General features: G+C 41.1%; 1 protein-coding gene across 1 annotated transcript in view; it reads right to left on the reverse strand.

Moving 5' to 3' along the window:
- Window positions 1-20,240, reverse strand: part of LOC126162502 (esterase FE4-like) — a 183,173-nt gene that overhangs the window by 62,966 nt on the left and 99,967 nt on the right. The window contains exon 6 of the mRNA XM_049919050.1: window positions 12,031-12,196. Coding sequence (XP_049775007.1) covers window positions 12,031-12,196 — 166 coding nt within the window. The remainder of the gene's footprint in view (window positions 1-12,030; window positions 12,197-20,240) is intronic.

Consider the following 20,240-nt stretch of genomic DNA (forward strand, 5'->3'; position numbering starts at 1 on the left):
CCTATTTCTGAGGCCTCCTTCTAGAAACTGCCTTCACAATGTGTTTTCAGTTTAAAGGAAAAGGTTTCAGTGAAAGGCCAAAACATAGGAATAAATAAATCAATAATAAATAAATGAAACTTCCTGGCAGATTAAAACTGTGTGCCCGACCGAGACTCGAAATCGGGACCTTTGCCTTTCGCGGGCAAGTGCTCTACCATCTGAGCTACTGAAGCACAACTCATGCCCGGTACTCACAGCTTTACTTCTGCCAGTATCTCGTCTCCTACCTTCCAAACTTCACAGAAGCTCTCCTGCGAACCTTGCAGAACTAGCACTCCTGTAAGAAAGGATATTGCAGAGACATGGCTTAGCCACAGCCTGGGGGATGTTTCCAGAATGAGATTTTCACTCTGCAGTGGAGTGTGCGCTAATATGAAACTTCCTTTCTTTCAGGAGTGCTAGTTCTGCAAGGTTCGCAGGAGAGCTTCTGTAAAGTTTGGAAGGTAGGAGACGAAATACTGGCAGAAGTAAAGCTGTGGGTACCGGCCGTGAGTCGTGCTTCGGTAGCTCAGATGGTAGAGCACTTGCCCGCGAAAGGCAAAGGTCCCGAGTTCGAGTCTCGGTCGGGCACACAGTTTTAATCTGCCAGGAAGTTTCATATCAGTGCACACTCCGCTTCAGAGTGAAAATCTCATTCTGGAAACATCCCCCAAGCTGTGGCTAAGCCATGTCTCCGCAATATCCTTCCTTTCAGGAGTGCTAGTTCTGAAAGGTTTGCAGGAGAGCTTCTGTAAAGTTTGGAAGGTAGGAGATGAGATACTGGTAGAAGTAAAGCTGTGAGGACCGGGCGTGAGTCGTGCTTCGGTAGCTCAGATGGTAGAGCACTTGCCCGCGAAAGGCAAAGGTCCCGAGTTCGAGTCTCGGTCGGGCACACAGTTTTAATCTGCCAGGAAGTTTCATATCAGCGCACACTCTGCTGCAGAGTGAAAATCTCATTCTGGAATAAATAAATGGTTTATTTGTCCATTATAACTTAACAGCCATGGGCATAGTCAGTTTACAAACACAAGAACACTAAAAAAGTTTAGAGATAAAGGTAAATTATACACAATAATTACACACAATAACATTAGAAATCTCTAATGGAGTACAAACATCTATCAGTTAACAGTTGCTTTAATTTTGTCTTAAATATGTTTCCTTGTAACAATTTTATATTACTTGGCAATCTGTTGTAAAAATGTCTTCCAGCAAAAAATGGACTATGATCCGCTGCTCTTTTATTACTAAATTTTATGTGGTAGTCCTCTCTTTTTCTTGTATTATAATTATGGATTTCACTATTGATTACACTATGCTCCATATCTTACTTTACAAAGAGTATAGTTCTGAGAGCATACAAAGAATACACTGTTAGTATGTTATACCTAATGAAATATTCTCTACAGGACTGACACTTACTATTATTAGATATTAATCCTAATTCCTCTTTTCTGTGCTCTAAAAGCCCTATCCTTATATACCATTGGTGCCCCACTCCAAATCTCAATGCCATATTGCAGGTGGGAGTGTATAATTCCAAAATAGATTTGTCTTAAAACAGGTTGCACTATTATGATAGAAAGGTGTTTCAGCAGTTAGGTGTTACAGGAGATTTTTTTACGCATGTAGGTCATGTGCTCCTTCCATGTAAGATGTTCATCTACTATAATACCCAGGAATTTATGTTCATCAATTGTTTCAACTAATACCTCTGGTTCTGTATCGACTTGTCTTGATTTATAATTTAGTAGAAACTCCATCAGAATTTTCTTGTCCTTATTTAGTACCAATTTGTTTTTAGTGAGATATGATGTGAAGAGGCTCATGTTCTCTGCATTATTTTGCACTGCCAACTGTTTTGTAGAGCACCAATGTATGACAGAGATATCATCAGCATAATTTACTAGGTTTGAATTTTGTGGAATTATTATATCATTGATGTACACAATAAACAAAACAGGCCCAATAATGCTTCCCTGAGGGACTCCACAGTTAAGAATTCTATAAGACGATTTTACTGTTTATGTATGTCTCCCAGTTGTAAAATACAGCTTTACACTTTGTCTCCTGTCAGCAAGGTAGGATCTTAACAGATCTAATGCTACTCCTCTGACACCATAAGTTTCTAATTGATGTAGAAGAACAGAATGATTTACAGGGTCAAAAGCCTTGGATTGGTCTAAAAAGGTGCCAATAACTTTGTTTCCTTCATCACGTTTATTCAATACCACTTGCAAAAATGTAGCTACGGTTGTTATTGTAGACCAGCCCTTCCTGAAACCATGCTAATAGTTTTTTAATATATTGTACTTGCAGAAAAATGATTCAAGTTGATCAAGAAGTAGCCTTTCCAACAGCTTACTAAGTACTGATGTCAATGAAATAGGCCTATAATTTTGCATACCAGTAGTTTTCCCCTTTTTATGCAGCGGTCTTATTTCAGTGACTTTTAACAGTTCAGGACAAGACCCCTGACTAAAAGAGCTGTTTATTAAATGTTGCAGTGGCTTTATTAATTCACAACTACATTCTTTCAGAAGTTTCACTGAGATGTCATCCCAGCCACTGGATGTATTTGCTTATAAGTTGGAAATTGTTTTCAGGATTTCCAATTCTGTAACATACCTCAGGAAGAATGAATTACTGCCATTACTGGGATTTAGCACCTGTGGTGGGTCAATCACATCCTCCCTACTCATCTTACTAAACTGGTCTATGAATCTCTCACATACTTCCTTTGGGTCACTCAGCAATTTTTCATTGCCACTTATTATTATGTTACTGCACCCAAAGGTTTTGGAAGGAATGACATAGTACCAAAACCAAACCACTTTTAACTTAATTGACAGTGACTGTAAAAGACTATATTCTTAACAGAAAGTATTTATTTGACTACCTACCTATTTGACTACCTAATTTTTCAATGGAGTCATCATCTTGGACAGTTTCCAGTCTCTGGCCAGGTCTGTTTGGAACATAACCTCTCCATCATCTTCTTTCTTGCCAACATCTCTCCATTTTCACCTTGGTCCAGTCTTCTCCTTTCTTCTGGATGCATTCCTCCACTCCTTTCAGCCATCTGTCCCTTGGTCTTCCTCTTTGTATCTTTCCTTCCAGTTTCATCTCATGTATCCTCCTGGGTATCCTCTTCTCCTCCATTCACTTAACATGCCCATACCATCTCAGCATTGATTTCTCTATCTCCTCCTGTAATGGTTCCACCTTCATTAACCCTCTGATCCTTTCATTTCTTGACCTGTCTGTCTTTGTCACTCCATTACTGTTCCTCAAGAATTTCATCTCACTAGCTTGTACTTTTCTTTTCTCTCTTCCTTTCATAACTGAGGTTTCAGATACACGTCAGGATCGGGAAATACTATGACCAGTATATAACCTTTTTACTGATTTGGGGTACATCTTTGCTCCATATCAGGCTTCTGACACTCTCCTGAAATGCTTCTGCTTTTCTGCCCCGCTGATTTATTTCTCTGTTGTTTTTTTCCATCTTCCTGTATCAGGCTTGATAGGTACTTGAAACTCTTCACTCTCCTCAATCGTTCCCCACCAATTGTTATTTCAGTTGTTCCTCTCTCCTTCGTTCTTGTTGTGATAATCATCTCATTCTTACTTATACTAAATTTCATCCCATATTCTTGTACTGTTCATTTCCATACATCCGACTGTTCTTGTAATTCCTCCCCCTTATTCTCTCAAATCATCAGATCATCTGCAAACACCATAGCTTTCATATTTCCTTCACCAATTACTTGTGCTACTGTACTCATTATATCATCCATCACTACAATGAAGAGTAATGGTGAAAGTGCACTTCCCTGCCTCATGCCATTCTTCTGTTCAGTCCAAGCTGATCTCTCTCCTCTGACTTTCACACAGCTCACACTTCCTTGGTATATTTCCCTTATCCTCCAAATAATCTGTTTTGCTACTCCTCTGTTCTCCAGGGCTTTCCATACTTTGCTTCTACATACAGTATCATATATTTTTTCAATGTCCAGGAAGGTCATTAGTAGATCTATTCCATATTCATAATGCTGTTCCTGCAGTTGTCTTACAGCAAAAATTAGATCCACTGTGGACCTTCCTGTTCTGAAGTCATGTTGCTCCTCTCTTATCTTTCCTTCTAATTTGCCTGAATTTGTGCTTCCAAAATTTTTTCAAAAATATTTGTGCAGTGACTCATCAATGTTATCCCTCAATAGTTCTTTCACTCTTTTCTATTTCCCTTCTTAAAGATTGGGACAATTATTCCCTTCTTCCAGTCTTTTGGGATCACCTTCTGTCTCCAAACAATTTTCATTAGTCAATATAGCCATTGTGTCTCCTGCTGCTCTCACTATCTCTACACTTAGCTCATCCAGACCTGGTGACTTCCCTCCCTCCATCTTGCCCAGTGCTTCTTCCACTTCTCCCCATGTACGGTCTTTTTCTGTTTGCTGTTCCTCCTCTTTTTTCTCATCAGCTTGTTCCTCCTCATCCAGGTCTCCATTCTGGCTCAGGAGTTCTTCAAAATACTTCTTCCACATATTCTTGAGTTCCTCCTTATTCTCTACATCTTGGCCCTTTTGTTCACCATTCAGCATAATCTGTCATACCATTCTTCCTCTTACTTTTAATCATCCCATATAACACCTTTTTTGAACCTTCACTATCCTCCTCCATCATTCTGGTCCACTGTTCCATCCACTTTCTTCTCTCCTCTGCCACCACTCTTTTTGCTTCTTTCTCTCTTGCTTGATACTTTTCTCTTCTGGAACCATATCCTAAAGGCTCTATTCTTCTTCTGTACCATATCCATTGTTTTATCATTCCACCAGGGTGTTTCTTTCCACCTCCTTTTGTTGCTTGTCCCCCACATATTGCTTCCACCGGACTTCCTAACGTTGCCTTGAATCTACCCCATTCCTCTTCTAACATTTTTGGTTCATCCTTTATGATGCTTTCCTTTACTACTTGTAGGTACTGTAGCCTGCTTTCTTCCTCCTTCAACTTTCATACCCTTATACATCTTTCCTGGTTTTCTGTCCCTTTATTATCCTTGGACGTCTCAGGTTCATTACCAGCAAATGGTCGTGACTATCCATGACTTCTGATGGTATTACACTAATGTCAATGATGTCCCTATTCATCTCACTATCTTACAGGAAGTAGTCAACTATTGACTTTCTCTTTAAGTCTTGACTGTACCATGTAATCTTACTGCTCTCTCTTTTCCTGAACCAAGAGTTCCCAACCAGCAAGCCATTCCTTTGACAGAACTCCAATAGTCTTTCACCTTCCTCATTTCAGCAGCCCCAACTCTCTGGTCTAAACAAACCTTCACAGCCTTGTCTTTCTCTTCTAATGTGTGCATTTAAATCCCCATTACTATACATTCTTCCTTCCCATGTGCTTCTGTATTTCCTCTTCAAACTCTTGTTTCTCCTCAGAAGTGCAACCCACCTGCAGTACATACATTTGTATTGCCTCTATGACTGTCCCCTTTAGTGATATCTTGATCTTCATCATCCTATCACTTATTCTCTTCATTTCCTCTTTTAATCCATCTCTTACTACTATTCTCACTCCATTTCTCCTTCCTTCCTATTTTCCACTCCAGTACAGTCAGTAGCCTTTCCTCAGTTCTCTCCTCCCTTGTCCTTTCCATCTCATTCCAGCTAACCCCAATATGTCTAAATTCTTTCTTTCCATCATGTCTACCATCCCCTTCACCTTTCCAGTCAATGTTTGTATATTTAGTGTTTCAAATGTTAGTTCATGTTTATAGCCGGTTCGTCATTGATTAAATCCACCCTTTTGAGGCCCATTCTATTTTTGAAAGCAGAAATCATAATCCACTACTGGCTTGCTGGGCCTATCGTAGCTTCACCAGAGCCCCATTAGCCATCACTTTTCAGGGTTCCTGTAGGACCTTCACAGCTATCGTAGCAGTCCCGGGGCACACACAGTCCCCACTGTACCTCACTCCTACACTCCCTCAACTTGGACCATGGGTTGGACTTGTGGGAGACTTGGAGTATCCATGTGTAAAAAGTTCATGGCATTTTAGTGGTACTAATTAAGAAGTTAAACACAATGTTCTGACAGTCTTTTTTGTCTTCCTTTGCAAATGCAACTGATATAAAATTCTTGGATTCCATTTGAATAAGTTTCTCACAAAGTGGTAACATTTTGAAGATTCAACTGGTGAACTGTTGAGACAGCATCTGTCTTATCTTTATATCAAAAGGAGCAGTTCTCTTTCCTCCAGGGACTCTGTTTGAGGATTGGCGGAGCAGGGAGGGGTGATTGTGCTCAAGTGTATGTGTGGTCAAGACAGCCTCTAAATATAGCTTAGAAAAGATTGATTTTGAACAGACTATAGTCCTACGCAGGACCAATAGATTCTGTGACAGCATGACAAATGAGACCTGCAAAATGTGTACCATTGGTTGCCTCATAAACAGATACAAAGCTATGAACTGAGCTTCGTTAGAGACTCACAATTGCTCACAATATAATGTGAGTGCACACAGCTGAGAGAAGGCAAACAGCATGAAAGGTGAAGCCCAATGCCCAATGGACCTTGAAGGAACTTGAATACCAACCAGGGTCTCTGAGAGGTTTTCCTTTGTTGTAAGGTAAATGCCGAAACTTCAAATCCCCTCCCACATATTCCCAATTGGGGTTCCCCTAGCCCTAATACCAGGAACACATGACACATACAGTCTGAATAACCATGTACCAAAATTGTTTATAATAAATATTTCAGTTCCTATCACCCCCCACCCCCACCCCACCCCAAAGAGGTATTTCCTCGCCACCTACTCCCATCACCCCCCCCCCCCCCCTGTGTCCCTCCCCTCCTATCCTAACCTACCTGGTGGCACTGGTTGATCCAAAGTACTTCTAGGCAACCTCTACATGAAGGTAACATAGTTAATATCCCAACACGTTACCTGAAGACAATGAGATTAATGATCATGCTTTTTTGAACAAACTTACCCACATGGAAATACAAGAACCTCACATCAGTTCAGTTCACCAGGAAAGATAATGAGATCATGTTGAGTATCTCTATGGAGCGGAGGCAGACTGATGTATTAAGCTCTGACAGAAGCTATGGACAAGAAATGTTAAGCTTCTTAGCTCTTTGGCCTTTCTGCAGCAGTTTCAAGATCAGGCTGTCTAATCTAAGTTTTCTGAACCGTGGCATCAAGTAAACATGGTCAAAACAAAGTGGATTTTATGCTACCCAAGTACAGCCATTGTGAGTCCACATATTAAGCAAACAGGTGGTTGTTCAGTATTTTGTGTATGCTGTTCTTGTGTTACTTGCCCCTCACTAAGCTATTTTCAACATGTACAATGGGTTGGAAGACGACATTTTTTATGCTTACAGTGAGTTTCATAACAGGACAGTATGACACAGCTAAACAAGTACAGCAGACTGAGAGGGATGTGAATGTGGAGCATAAATCTTTGTCTACAGGACTATAATAAATCTTGAAGAAAAGGAAATAGACACAGGAACAAAATCAGTGTTGATGAAAGGTCTTATTCTGCCAGCCCTTGAAAACCATTCTGAAATACAAGATTATTAATGGCGTGGTACAGCCTCTTCACAGTCTATCAGTAATTCAAGAACAGTCTTAATCGCATTTATTATTGTTATAATACCGCCAACCAGTCTCAACCCAACATAGGGGTCATCTTCTGGGCATTTACACCATTGGTCGACTGCTGGTGGAGTCACTCCTGTCTACATAACAGCAGAAAACATGATATAGTTTCCTGCCGTTATGTAGACAGGAGTGACTCCACCAGCAGTCGACCAATGGTGTAAATGCCCAGAAGATGACCCCTACGTCAGATTGACACTGGTTGGCGGTATTGTAACAATAATAAATGCGATTAAGACTGTTCTTGATTTATTGATTAATCATACTAATCGCTGCTTCTCTCCACAATCATGTTGTCCAAAAATCTTCACAGTCTGCCCATGGAAGCAGCAGAACAATTAAGACGTGAACCCTGCAAGACCATAAACATTTCAGAAGTGCTAATAAAATCATAATGGAATCAAAACACAATGTGCTTTGCATGTTGCATGGTGATAAAGACACTATTTTTCTGCCAGTTGATGAAGGCAATATGACTGTCTGCAATGTACCTCCAAGTTCCATTGGAAACTTCATCAATTTACTGGAGGATTAAGCATACAAGAAACTCAGGAATGTGAACACTGGTCCTGATGACAAATACCATTGCTCTTTTGAAGAACTTATTTTGCCCCAGGAATGGATAATACATCTCAAAGTACCATACACCCTTGTTTCTATAGCCTTCTGAAAGTTGACTAGGACGCAATGCTTCCTGGGGTAAATAGTAAACACTGTAATCTTGTTGAATCAAATGGTCAAATATCTGTCATAACTACTGAGACAAAGTTTATCATGTGAAGAAATCATACACATTCATGAGATAGCTTAATATTGCATGACTCAGCAAGAATTTCCTGTCAGGGAGCTTTAATGTGGCATAGTTATTCACTTGAGTCTCTCTGAAAGGTTCACAGCAGTTTGACCCATAAATGATGACACTTTTCCAACATGGTCTCACCACCACTCACTCACAGCATTTGAGTAGTGGTACAAGAAATTGAGGTGATATGGTTAAGGGTTCTGGTACAGAAGTTGTTAATGTATGCATGAAACATTCTGATGGAATTGTTATTGAAACTACGCACTTCAGACCCAAATATTTCTACAGACATGTTGATTACACCATCTGTGGCCACATGGCAATGAGGTCATGGTTATATTTGTTGGACTTATCAGTATCATCTATTAAATATAGAATTCACTATGGAAGTAAAGTAAGATATTAAGTCACACTGTGTAAGGAAAACAACTTGTGCATATCAGTATTTATGTCCATCCTGAAGAGAGTCTATTAATGTGACCTCTACTTTATGTCATATCCCATGACTTCTGAAAGGCATTCAGTACGATTCTACACTACTGCCCAGTGAATATGAAAGCATCCAGAAAATAAGACCAGCTTTGTGATTGGATTGAAGAGTTCTTAACAAACAGAACACAGCATGTCATTCTCAATAGAGAGATACAAACATAGCATCATGCATACCCAAAAGTCGTGTTATAGGAGCATTACTCTTCACCATATATGACAACTGAATAATGCCAGTGTTGTGCATAAATAGACAGGATGGCCTATTATTGAATGACTGCACAGTTGCTGAAGAATCATTTGAAGCAGTTACATCCACTAAATAACTGAGAGTATGCTTACAGAATGATTTAAAGTGGAACAATCATATAAAAGTAGTTGTCAGAAAGGTAGATGCCTGAATAAGATTCATTGGAGGAACCATCAGAAAGTGTAGTCCACCTACAAAGGCAATACCAGTACATTACAATACCCTCCTTTGACCAATACCTGAGTACTGCTCATCAGTTTGGGACCATTCATAGATAGAATAGATAGGAGGGAGTAGAGAAGTTACAACAAAGACAAGCAACATATTTTGTCACAATTTCATTTAATAAGCACAGGAGTGTTGTGGAGAGGCTCATTCAGCTCTAGCAACTGACACTACAAGAGATACGTTGTGCATCACAGTGTGGGTTTTGTTAAAATTTGAGAGATTTATGTTCATGTGTAGGCCTACCAACAATTACCTTTTGCTGCACAAATGAAACAGAAGATGTGGGGGGGGGGGGGGGGAGGGATGTGAGGAGGGAGGGAAGTGACATTATCCCCTGCCGCACACCTTAAGTTGGCTTGCAGAGTACAGATATAGAAATAAATTGAGATGTACAGAAATTAGTCATTTTGGGAATTCAGTGATTCCATAGCACTACAGTTCCATTGTAAATCTTTACAATCTCTGCAATCAGATGCCTTGGTAAGGCCGCAGAAGATAACAGTTGAGTACTTTTTCTTTTTAAGCTCTATCAGTCTTCATCAGAGAGTTAATTATAGCTATCTCTGTGAAGACTCTGATTCTGCAAAAGTCTTCAGTTTGCTCACCACATTCGGATAAAAAACATAAATGGGTGAATAATTATAAATACCGGGTGATCAAAAAGTCAGTATAAATTTGAAAACTTAATAAACCATGGAATAATGTAGATAGAGAGGTAAAAACTGACACAAATGCTTGGAATGACATGGGGTTTTATTATATATATATATATATAAAACAACAACAACACCCATAGTTCACAAAATGTCTGACAGATGGCACTGGACAGCAAAACGTCAGTGACTGCGCATGACAATCGTGTATAAAAGGAGCTGTAATGAGAATCAGATGCGCCAGCAGTTGCAGCATGTTGAAGTTACCTTAACAGGCGTTTTTAAGGGAGCTGTATTATCAGAATGGGGAATGTGCTAGTTCAGCGTTACGATCCTATCACCATAGGAAGGGGATTCGAACGTCCGTTGACAAATGCAGCTGTGGTGAGAATGATTTTGAAGTTCAAAGCCATGGGTTGTTTAGATGATAGACCCCATACTGGCCAACTGAGCACAAGGCATAATGCTGCTGAGACAGTTCAGGAAGAAATGGAGACTGTAGCGGGTTCGTCTATGCACGGGGAAGTCAGCGCTCGTGCAGTCGCACATCACACCGGCATTCCATACACTACTGTTTGGTTGGCACTTAGGCATACCCTCCAATGCTGTCTATACAAAATCCATCGGCATCATGAACTGTTACCTGGCGATTTAGTGAAGTGGAGGGCATTTGCGATGTGGGTGTTTCAAAATATGGTGGAAGATGACGATTGGTTAAGTAACGTGTTGTGGACCGACAATACTCTTTTCACACTCCGAGGGTCTGTCAACACCCACAACTGCAGAATTTGGGCTACCGAAAATCATGGAACTATTGTGTAAACTCCACTGCACAACGAGAAAGTCACAGTATGGGTTGGATTTACCACATCTACCGTTATCGGGCCTTTTTTCTTCGAGGAAATGCGTGATTCTGGTTTTGTTACTGCTACCGTGAAGGGTGAGAGGTACAGAATCGTATCATCCCCAGCCTGGCTGATAAACACCTGCTGGAACGTACGATTTTTATGCAGGATGGCACTCCACCCCATATTGCTAGACATGTGAAAGATCTCTTGTGCGTGTTGTTTGGTGATGATCATGTGCTCAGCCGCCACTTTCGTCGTGCTTAGCCTCCCAGGTCCCCAGACCTCAGTCTGTGTGGTTATTGGCTTTGGGGTTACCTGAAGTTCCAAGTGTATCGTGATCGATCGACATCTCTAGGGATGCTGAAAGACAACATCCGACACCAATGCTTCACCATAACTCCGGACATGCTTTACAGTGCTGTTCACAACATTATTCCTTGACTACAGCTATTGTTGAGGAATGATGGTGGACATTTTGAGCATTTCCTGTAAAAAACATCATCTTTGCTTTGTCTTACCTTGTTATGCTAATTATTGCTATTCTGATCAGATGAAGTGCCATCTGTCGGACATTTTTTGAACTTTTGTATTTTTTTGGTTCTAATAAAACCCCATGTCATTCCAAGCATGTGTGTCAATTTGTATCTATCTACATTATTCTGTGATTCATTCACTTTTCAAATTTATACTGACTTTTTGATCACCCAGTAATTAAATGGACATGATCACAGGCCCTCCATTACAGATTCACATCTTTAAGTGCAGCACAATCAGCTGCGTCTAACTGTTGTTTATCCACATTCATTGAAAATTTCATTGTATATACTTAAATTTTAAGGTAATAACTGTGGCAGGGAAAATTATAGGAAGTATATTTAATCTGTAGTAAAAATACTTTTTTTGCAAATTCAAGGATACATCAAAATTATTGGTGCAATATATTTTGAAATATCTCAGGAAAGCCTGTATGGTGTGTTGTGACCGACTATAGAATAGGGAGATATTTATGGTCACAAACCTTAGAATAAAGTAAACTACAACAGAAATTTCTCTTTACCTCTCATAAATATGTAGCCCTCCTTGGATGTAGAACCAATAAGAAGTGGTATTTCTTGCTTAGAGTTTTGAGATAGAATTAGAGGATGTTTTGGAAGAAAGCAGCTATTACTTGCATATTTCTCAACTGTTGGTGGGAAAACTACTTCAAATTTATATTTCATGTCCTGGAAACAAACAGAAGGTGTTACTTGATCAAATAGCCATAGCAGATTCTAGTGATAATGCTACAGAAAGAAACAGTACACAGTCTTTAATATTAGCCATATTCCACCTGATTAATTATGTGTAGTTCTTGAAACAGAAATGCTCTGTCATTAATACATCCATTCATTCACTGTATCTTGCAAATCCCATTATGAGAAAAATTCAGGAAAGTGAAATCAGTTGAGATACACACCAATCAAGAGTAGTAACCAACAGAAACTTATTCCAAAGACTGTATTAACAATTAACTATCCTTAAATGACAACATTATGAACTGTATATGAATGAACATAATGTGGTGATGCACAAATCCATTTTTGAATGCTTCACCCATCTGCTGTGACACATGGGAGAGAATTGGGGACGCAAGCACCAAGCAGACAAACCATCAACCATCATCACAGGCTGCACACAGTGTGGAGCAGTAGTGTATCTCAGGCTCACCTGTTTTCCAAGCATGGGGTTTTTCCCAAAAAGCCATGTGGCAGCAGGCATTCTTATTGATGGCACTTCCTGCAGGGATGCATAGGAACACAGACAATGGGGCATGCTCTTCCAAGTTTTGTTAGTGATTGTAAAAATATGTATGTTCCTGTGATATCACACATTTTATGGCTTGTTGAGTGATTAGTTTAGGTTCAAACCAGAAGATGACAAGTGGGTAAGTCAGACTGGTAATGAATAAACACATAGCATTGCACAGCATTCACCTATGGAGAGCTGGTGGTAGGTAAACAAAGGGCTTGAGGTGATTTTATGCATGCAGAAAAATAATCACCAGTGACTGAAGACTACAGACACGGAACATCTGGCTATCAGAGACCCTTGAACACAAGTGATCGTGCAAATTGCATTCTAGACCTTGTCTCAATTGGCAAAGAGATGACACAGTAACATACATGTGCACCTGCTGTACTTAGTAGTCTCCTCTATGAATGCACTGCATAATGATTATATTAAAAAATTATGGACTAGGAGTTCCATGTCAGTGTTGATTTCAGAACTAATGAAATTTTCAAGTTACGTATCACTCCCTAAATGAGGCCAAACATTTGCTTATTCAAAATTAGGGGCAGATTACTATTGCCGGTGTTGAACTGAACAGTGTAACTTGTCAATGAGATTCTTTCTTTTAACTGAATAAATATTTATTTTTGTGATAAGTAGTAAGTTTTTACATGTGACAGAGGTCCTGGGCCATTCAGTCCTACCCATTCCTATGTAACATTTATTGGGAGCAGATTAGTTGGTGCAATGTACAATTGTCTCCACAATAATAAAATTATCTGAGAAAATAAGGTTTTTTAAAAAACTCTTATTAGTTAGTTACATCAAGTAGCTGCAGTTTTTTTACTACTGTTCATTAGAAACTTACATGTGTACAATGATAACTGTGAATGCGTAACAGTTATCCACATACTAAAATACATACCTACGTTTTAGTAATTATTGTTACCAATCATTCTGATAACACGTTTCTAATTCATGTATCTAAATAACGAGATAATTTTTGGAAGAAGTGTCGAATATGATTTGATACTTTTTCAGTTTCAAAATTCTCACTTTCTTACTCCATATATGAACTTGAATAAAAGTCCCATCTGAATCACCTACAAGAAAGAAAAGAGAGGGTCATTCTCAAGGATACTGCTGAATTTTAATGTCTTGTTCCTTTAGTAAGGTGCTCTTTTTGAACTCACGTATGGGTTTTGCTTCCATGTTTCCTTCCATCCACCTTCTCAGAACTGTGATAGGTTTGTTATTGCTCCGACTGTGTTTTGTGCTAAGGGACATGTTTAACGTACTATGTACCCTTATTTAACCATGAATGAATTGTGTATTTGTGCATAAGGGGGTGTATACATGTAACTGTGGATGTGTATATGAATTTTATGCATATCTGTATATGCATATAAATGACACTAGCAATCAAATACAGGTGGGTACATGAATGAGCTTTCTATGCCAGCAGCTTCCCTATTAAAATAAGTGACAATTTATGGAACAAATTACAAGTGAGTACAATGTTCAATAAAGCAAAATTTTTGCAGTGCACTATAGTAGATAACTCTCATGTGTACTCTTCCTGATCCAACAACATCAGCAGTTATAACTGCACTCACAACACAAATGAGGTTCGTTGATTTAGGGGAGGGGACCAAACAGCAAGGTCATCAGTCCCATAAGATGAGGGAAGGATGGGGAAGGAAATCAGCTGTGCCCTTTCAAAGGAACCATCCCAGCATTTGCCTGAAGCTATTTAGGGAAATCACAGAAAAGTGAAATCAGGATGTCCAGATGCAGGTCTGAACTGTCATCCACCCAAATGTGAGTCCAATGTGCTAACCACTGTGCCACCTCACTTGGTAACACAAATGAGTCACAGAATAATGGAAATCAGGTTTTTTGTCACATGCATCAGATTCATTTTACATAGTGATAATTATGGTACTGACGATGATGATGATGATGATTATGTAAATAAACAAAATCATCTGGGGGGATGTCTGCACTATATGAACCAGTGAAGATACAGAGATACAGTGTCTGGCAGCTGGAGCCAGGCTATGAACAGCAGCACATTATGGGAGAGCCACTGTTGAACACTATCTTTCCCAGTGCCTTATGGATTCCAGTCCAACCACCTCATTCCTAGTTGCCATGACCAACTATATTGTCACCCACAATTACTTCTCCTTTGAAGGCATTACCTACAAACAAATCCGGGGTACAGCTATGGGCACCCACATGGTGCCACCCTATGCCAACCTATTCATGGGCCATTTAGAGGAATCTTTCCTAAACATCCAGTATCCCAAAGCACTTGCCTTGTTCAGATTCATTGGTCACATCTTCGTGATCTGGATCAAGGGTGAGAACATCGTATCCACATTCCTCCAGAACCTCAACACCTCCTCCCCCATTCACTTCACCTGGTCCTACTCAACCCATCAAGCCACTTTCTTTGATGTTGGCCTTGATCTAAAAGATGGCTTTATCAGTACCTCTGTCCTTACCAAACTTACCAACCACCAGCAATACCTCCACTTTGACAGCTGCCACCCATTCCATACGAAGAAGTCCCTTCAATACAGCCTAGCCACTCATGGCCATTGCATCTGTAGTGGTGAGAAGTCCCTCTTGAAATATACTGAGGGTCTAATTGAGGCCTTACAGATTCCAATTACCCCCCCAACCTTGTACAGAAACAGATCTCTTGTGGTTTATCTTTCCAGTCACCAAACATCTCCCAAAGTCCCACTGTTTGGCCACAGAGGAGCATTCCCCACATGACTTAGTACCATCCAGGACTGGAGCAACTGAATTACATTCTCCACCAGGGTTTTGACTACCTCTTGTCACGCCATGAAATGAGAAATGTCCTACCCACTATCATTCCCACCCCTCCCACAGTGGTATTCCGCCACCCACTGAACCAACACAATATACTCGTCCATACCTATACAACCCATCTCCCAACCCCTTGCCTCATGGCTCATATCCCTGTAATAGACCTAGATGCAAGATCCATCCCATACATCCTCCCACCATCATCTACTCCTCTCCAGTCACAGACATCACCTGTCCCATCACAGGCAGGGCTACCTGTGAAACCAGTCATCAACAAGCTAAGCTGCAACCACTGTGCTGCATTCTACATGGGCATGACAACCAATAAGCTGTCTGTCTGCACAAATGGCCACCGATAAGCTGTGGCCAAAAGCAAGCGGACCACCCTGTTGCTCAGAACACTGCCCAGCACAACGTCCTTCATTTCAATAACTGCTTCACAGCCTGTGCCATCTGAATCCTTCCCACTAATGGCAGCTTTTCTTAAATACACAGGTGGGAACCCTCCCTGCAATATATCCTGCAGTCCTATAATCCTCCTGTCCTCAACCTTCATTGGTCATTTTCCTTACCCATCTAGCCCCTTCCCTGTTCCCATTCCAGACTACACAGCCCTCTTTCCAAAAACACACCAGTCTTTTTACTTCTCTCCTTTTCTGCTAACCCCCCCCCTCACTCTCACTCTCTCTCATCCCTGCCCTCCGTTTAACCTCCCGACTGCACCTAGCTGCCCTACTCTCCACCACATCCCAGCATGCTCCCAGCAGCTCTTTATCAACCCCTGTCCCTACCCTGCTATCCTTCCCCCTCCCCGCCCCAATCTTCTCAACACTCCCCCCCGGTTGCCTCTCCCATAATGTGCTGTTGCTCACAGTCTGTCTCCAGCTGCCAGAGATTGTGGTCATGTGTGTGTGAGTTCCATTCATATGTGTGTGTGTGTGTGTGTGTGTGTGTGTGTATGTGTGAACAAACATTTAGCCATGTTCAGGACCACACCACACTGTTCCAAGCACTTGAACACTTCAATAAAATGTTGTTGGTGTTTCTTATTGGTGGCTGAAAATACAAAAATATCATTTAGGTATGTAAAATGATCCAGAAGAGAATCAATAAACTGTTGCCATCTGAGAGCAGCATTTCGTAGGCCACCGGTCATATATGTACTGTCAAATAACCCAAACCGAGTGATAATCACTGTTTTTCGGTATGCCTTCCACTGCTTCAAGGATATGGGTACAGGCTTTCACACAACTGAGTGCACTGAATATGGCTGCATAACATAAGGCATGATTATAATCCCATAACAACAGTACTGGGTAGCAGTCTGGCACAGTTCTGGCATTAAACGAGCAATTATCTCCACATAACACCACACTCTACACTTCTTAGGTACTGTGTATAGAGGGGCTGACCGTGGGACACTTGACAATTGGATAATGCCTTATTTGAGCTTGGAGTCAAACTCAGCTTTAGTGACAGCCAGGTGATAAGATGTTAAACATCTAAGTCTGCATGATACCAATGGGCATCAATAGTTTTAATATGGTGTACTATATTATGTAGCACTTGTTTGGGAGTGCCTAGAGATATAGTCAAAGCTGAGGACTGCTGTAATAGACAGGTGTACTTACAATCACTCACTTGTATTAGCTTGGCTCTGTGCACAGTTGTGCAGCAGTGAAATCCTGTAGTAGCAGGCTGGTAACATGGCCAATGAGCTAAGTGTTCACCATGTCTGTCAGTAGATGGTAATAAGACAGAAGATCAGCATCTATTATTGCTTCCGAGAGGCCAAATGACTGTTAGCAGAATATGGAATCGGTGGGTTCAGGGGGGTAATATGGAACGGCGTGCTGGATCCCAATGGCCTCGTATCACTAGCAGTCGAGATGACAGGCATCTTATCCACATGGCTGTAACGGATTGTGCAGCCACATCTCCAGCCCTGAGTCAACAGATGGGGACGTTTGCAAGACAACAACCATCTGCATGAACAGTTCGACGATGTTTGCAGCAGCATGGACTATCAGCTCGGAGACCACGGCTGCAGTTACCCTTGATGCTGCATCAGAGAGAGGAGTGCCTGTGATGGTGTACTCAACGACGAACCTGGGTGCACAAATGACAAAACGTCATTTTTTTGGATGAATCCAAGTTCTGTTTACAGCATCATGATGGTCGCATCCGTGTTTGGCGACATCACGGTGAATGCACATTGAAAGCGTGTATTCGTCATCGCCATACTAGCATATCACCCGGCGTGATGGTATGGGATGCCATTGGTTACACGTCTCGGTCATCTCTTGTTCACATTGACGGCACTTTTAACAGTGGATGTTACATTTCAGGTGTGTTATGATCCGTGGCTCTACCCTTCATTTGATCCCTGCAAAACACTACATTTCAGCAGGATAATGCACGAACACATGTTGCAGGTCCTGTATGGGCTTTTCTGGATTCGACTGCTGCCCTGGCCAGCACATTTTCCAGATCTCTCACCAATTGAAAATGTCTGGTCAATGGTGGCCGAGCAACTGGCTCATCACAATATGCCAGTCACTACTCTTGATGAACTGTGGAATCGTGCTGAAGCGGCATGGGCATCTGTACCTGTACACACCATCCAAGCTCTGTTTGACTCAATGCACAGGCATATCAAGGCCGTTATTACGGGTACTGATTTCTCAGGATCTATGCACCCAAATTGTGTGAAATATAATCACATGTCAGTTCTAGTATAATATATTTGTTCAATGAATACCCACTTATCATCTGCATTTCTTCTTGCTGTAGCAATTTTAATAACCAGTAGTGTAGTATTAGACTGCAATCATTCTTATAGATGTGGTATGTATTTGGTAGTGTTAGTATCTTAAGTACTTTAAATGATGGCTTACATGATTGTTTTTAATTTCAGATTGAATATCATTCATGTTGCTCTTCATATGAAGGAATATTACAGGGTGGTGCACGATAAGTCACCCGACTGAATTCTGATGCTACAGGCATACTATTGGGGCAATAGCTTTCAAATTGTGCACTCAACTTTGTGCAGTTCATGGAAATTATGCCAGATGTCATTGCAAATTCATCACTTCCATTGTGAGTCTGCCGTTTCAGTTTACTGCGATGGCGGACAAAGGACGGTTGACCGTCACACTAAAGATGAAGATCGTGTTACTGTTCGTGGTGATGAACAGCGTTACATTGACACAAAAGGTTTCGTGCTCATTTAGGCACATGGTGGCCTCCCAGCCTACAGACAGTATGCAGAATACATAAAAAATTTGAAGGTACTGGACCTGTTTTGGAGTGTCAGTGGCCACATGCACGTACCATACATTTGCTGCAAAACATTAAAGGAGTTTGAGTGACTTTGACTTGTAGTCTGAGTAAATCAACAAGAAGAGCCAATGCCAAGTTGGGGATTTCATGTTGATCTGTACAAAGAATTATCCACTCTGACCTTCACTTGTATCCATACAAGAAAACTGTGGTGCATAAGCTTACTGTGAGAGAGATAAGGAGCCGAGACTGCAGTTTGCAAGGTGGACAATCGAGCAAGACCAAGAGGCAGTGTTACACAACACATGGTTTTCTGACAAAGCTTATTTTTATGTTAACAGTGTTGTGAACAAACAGAATGTTTGACAGTTCCTGGCAGATTAAAACTGTGTGCTGGACCGAGACTCGAACTCGGGACCTCTGCCTTTTGCAGGCAAGTGCTCTACCAACGGGGCTCATCTCCTTGTAATGGTAGAATTAAAGCTGTGAGGATGGGGCATGAGTTGTGCTTGGGTAGCTCAGTTGGTAGAGCACTTGCCCGCAAAAGGCAAAATCCCAAGTTCAAGTCTTGGTCCGGCACGCAGTTTTAATCTGCCAGGAAGTTTCATATCAGCGCACACTCTGCTGTAGAATGAAAATTTCATTCTAGAAACATCCCCCAGGCTGTGGCTAAGCCATGTCTCTGCAATATCCTTTCTTCCAGGGGTGCTAGTTCTGCAGGTTCGCAGGAGAGCTTCTGTGAAGTTTGGAAGGTAGGAGACGAGGTACTGGAGGAATTAAAGCTGTGAGGACGGGGTGTGAGTCATGCTTGGGTAGCTCAGTTTGTAGAGCACTTGCCCCAAGAAAGGAAAAGGTCCTGATTTTGAATCTTGGTCTGGCACACAGTTTTAATCTGCCAGGAAGTTTCATCTCAGTGCACACTCCACTGTAGAGTGAAAATTTCATTCTAGAATGCTTGATTCTAGCCACATGAACCTCTGCAAATAATTCACATGAAAGACACCTACAGGGAGAAAGTGTGCATGTGGGTTGCGATGTCAAGCCATGGAATCATCGGTCTGCTACAGTAACTGGTGAATGCAATTTACACATGCTGCAAAGCCAGTTCTTTCCTCAACTCATGGCCTCATGTCATCCATTGCTGACACAATGGTTCATGCAGGATGGAGCACACCCCCATTCTGCCAATTTTGTGCTTGATTTCCTACACGAAAGACTTGGCCTTAGGGTATTGTCAAACACATTTCCAGAATGTTATGCAGGAGGAGGAATGTGGCCACCCCACAGCCCAGACATTAACCTATGTGGCTTCTTCCTTTAAGGGTTCCTTAAAGAGAAAGTGTTTCACAGAAAACCCAAAAATGCAGT

Source organism: Schistocerca cancellata, chromosome 2, assembly GCF_023864275.1.
Source record: "Schistocerca cancellata isolate TAMUIC-IGC-003103 chromosome 2, iqSchCanc2.1, whole genome shotgun sequence".
In the NCBI taxonomy this organism is placed as follows: Eukaryota; Metazoa; Arthropoda; class Insecta; order Orthoptera; family Acrididae; genus Schistocerca; species Schistocerca cancellata.